This window comes from Tupaia chinensis, unplaced genomic scaffold, assembly GCF_000334495.1.
Source record: "Tupaia chinensis unplaced genomic scaffold, TupChi_1.0 Scaffold149831_1, whole genome shotgun sequence".
NCBI classification, from domain to species: Eukaryota; Metazoa; Chordata; class Mammalia; order Scandentia; family Tupaiidae; genus Tupaia; species Tupaia belangeri.
The window spans coordinates 1,562,779-1,565,597 of NW_006209676.1; the positions used below are offsets into that span (position 1 = coordinate 1,562,779).

The 2,819-nt window shown below is 44.4% G+C and overlaps 1 protein-coding gene across 1 annotated transcript in view; it reads right to left on the reverse strand.

The window, feature by feature from the left end:
- Positions 1 to 2,819, reverse strand: part of PCCB (propionyl-CoA carboxylase subunit beta) — an 83,757-nt gene that overhangs the window by 71,958 nt on the left and 8,980 nt on the right. Inside the window, exon 4 of the mRNA XM_006171544.3 lies at positions 770 to 826. Coding sequence (XP_006171606.1) covers positions 770 to 826 — 57 coding nt within the window. The remainder of the gene's footprint in view (positions 1 to 769; positions 827 to 2,819) is intronic.

Genomic DNA, 2,819 nt, shown 5'->3' on the forward strand with positions numbered 1-2,819 from the left:
GAAAGAGAGGGATATGGAGAAAGCAAACCACCAGGTCTGGGACTCAAACCGTGGTCAGCCATGTGGGAGTCCAGCGCCCTTAACTACCATGCCACCTGTTGGCCCCTATTTTTAAATCCTTTATAGTCCTATGTACTTTATTTTATGCATGTAAAAAACATTAGAGGACAAGCTTTGCCCGTTCTGTCAAAAAGATACATGATTGTAAAATGCCATTTTCCAGGACTCCTCCCTTCTTCTTGGGAGCTATTTTTCCTTTCATCTCCTTCAATAAATTTCCCCCACTTTGCTATACCTAGAAAATAAATAAATAAATAATAAAATAAAACCAAAAATGCTAGGAATTCCTTCAGGTCAATGCCACATGGTGTGGGTTAGTTCTGTAGCCTGGCCCTCAGGAAGCCCACATGGCCGACCTATCACACTTTTAGAGTCCTGGATCCAAAGTCCTGAGAAATACACCTGGCATGTACACATGTCCAAAACCCCAAAAGGAAGGTGATAGAAGAGAAGGGACTGCAGCATGACCATTCCCCAGGGGTGAGCTTTTGCCTCTCCCTATTTCTGTCTCTGAGGAGCACACACATACTCTAGCAAAAAAAACAAACAAAGAAACAAAAAAAAAAACCCCACATGTTGCACAGCTGTGACCCACACCAACTACTCAAGCTCAGCATCTTGCACCCCAAAGACAGTCAACATGCACCATTGATATGCACGAGATTAACTGACGAACACACTGGGCTCATTTTCAATATGGACCACTTACCTTGCAGATCTTTTGGGCATGTGCTCCTGACAAACTGCCTCCAAAAACTGTAAAATCCTGAAAAGAAAACATAATTAAATAATAAGTTTTCGGGACCAGCAGTTAGCATAATGGCTATGTTGCTGAACTCCCATGTAGCTGACCTCAGTTCCCGTCCTGGACCCGATGGCTTAAACTCACACTGGGCACGTGAGCATGCGTGCCCAAGATCCCGAGAGGAGAATGGAAGAGAAGGGATTGTGGCGTGGCCATCCCCCCTGGGGGGTAATTTCTCGCTTTCTGTCTCTGTCTTTCTGGTAAGCGCACACACCCTATAGCAAAAACCTGTCCAAAAAAATAATAAAATAAAATAATAAGTTTAAAACAATGGGACTGGCCAGATAAAGATTCAACAGGAAGAAGAAATGAAAAATTCATAAAGGTTTTCACGGGATTTTCAGAAGTTTTAAAAATCAGAAAAAAAGGCTGACATATAGATTATGCAATAGAATAGTAAATTAAAAAAATATCTAAAAGGGAGGTCATGTATTGTCAAAACCAAAAGCCCTGGTCTCTGCTTTGCCAAAATACCTGTAGGAAAGCAAAACACTCAGAATTGACCTTAATATCAGATTCTACGGTTGCATCTCCATTTCTGGAAAACATGTGCTATTTTGACAAGGGAGGCAAAAAAGTTACATCAGAGGGCCAGCAGGTGGCATGGTGGTCAAGGGTGCTGGACTCCCACATGGCCGACCATGGTTCGAGTCCTAGACCTGGCAATTTGCTTTCTCTCTCTCTCTCTCTCTCTCTCTCTCTCTCTCTCTCACACACACACACACATTAAAATAAATAAATAAATAAAATACATCAGAACCTTCAGTGCTTCCTCTGCTTAGGGACTCTCATCACCTGCAAAGGTAAATGACTTCTTGTGGCCATAACCTCTCTCTTAAAATTCCCTCAAAAAGACAGTGGGGAATTAAAAACAGAATTGACCAATGAGGACCAGAAAGTCTGAGGAGACATCAGAGGAGAGACAGCGCTAATTTGAGGGAAGAGCACAAGAATATCAGACTTAGAGGGAGAACATGGAGGCTCTCACACCTACAGAGGAGGCAGCTAACAAGGGGACAGCCCAGGAATGATGGAAAGCGGGAAGAGAGGAGAGTACTGAACACGGATGAAGGCAAGCCTGTGTTAAAGCAGTTAGATCCCACAGGGCCCTTCTTTCACTTAGAAAGGAGGGGACCAGCAGTTGGCGTAATGGCTATGTTGCCAGACTCCCATGTAGTTAATCGCAGTTCGAGTCCCGGACCCGGTGGCTTAAACTCATGCCAGGTGCGTGTGCGTGTGTGCCCACGATCCTGAGAGGAGAATGGAGGAAAAGGGATTGCGGTGTGGCCACTCCCCCGGGGGATGATTTCTTGTTTTCTATCTCCCTTTCTCTGTATTTCTGGCGAGCGCACGCGCCTATAGCAAAATCCTCTCCAAAAAAGAAAAAAAAAGGAGAAAGGAGGTTTTTTTCTCTAAAGGTTTTTTCTCTTAGTAAGAGCGGTCTGGACTCACAATCGCTAGCCTAAAAGAAGGCAAAGGTGAGGCCAAAAACAGGTGACATTAAGAGCCTGTACAGTGAATTAGCCAAGGCTGGATGGCCACTTCTCCCCTACTATTCTCCTCTCCTCTAATCACACAAATCAGGGAAGGGCCTAAGGATGTTTCTCTAGAAAAATAGAGGCTCCCCAGGAAAAACACCTATATTAACATCGTTTATTTTTCTTTCTTCTTTTTTTTTTCTTGGATTTTGCTATAGGACACATGCACTCACCAGAAAGACAGAGAGAGAGACAGAGAGACAGAAAGTGAGAAATCACCCCCCAGGGGGGATGACCATGTCGCAGTCCCTTCTCTTCCATTCTCCTCACGGGATCTTGGGCACACACGCACACACGCACGCATGTCTGGAGTGAGTTTAAGCCACAGGGTCTGGGACTCAAACTGCAGTCGACTACATGGGAGTCCAGCGACATAGCCATTATACCAACTGCTGGTCCCATTTTTTTTTTTTTTT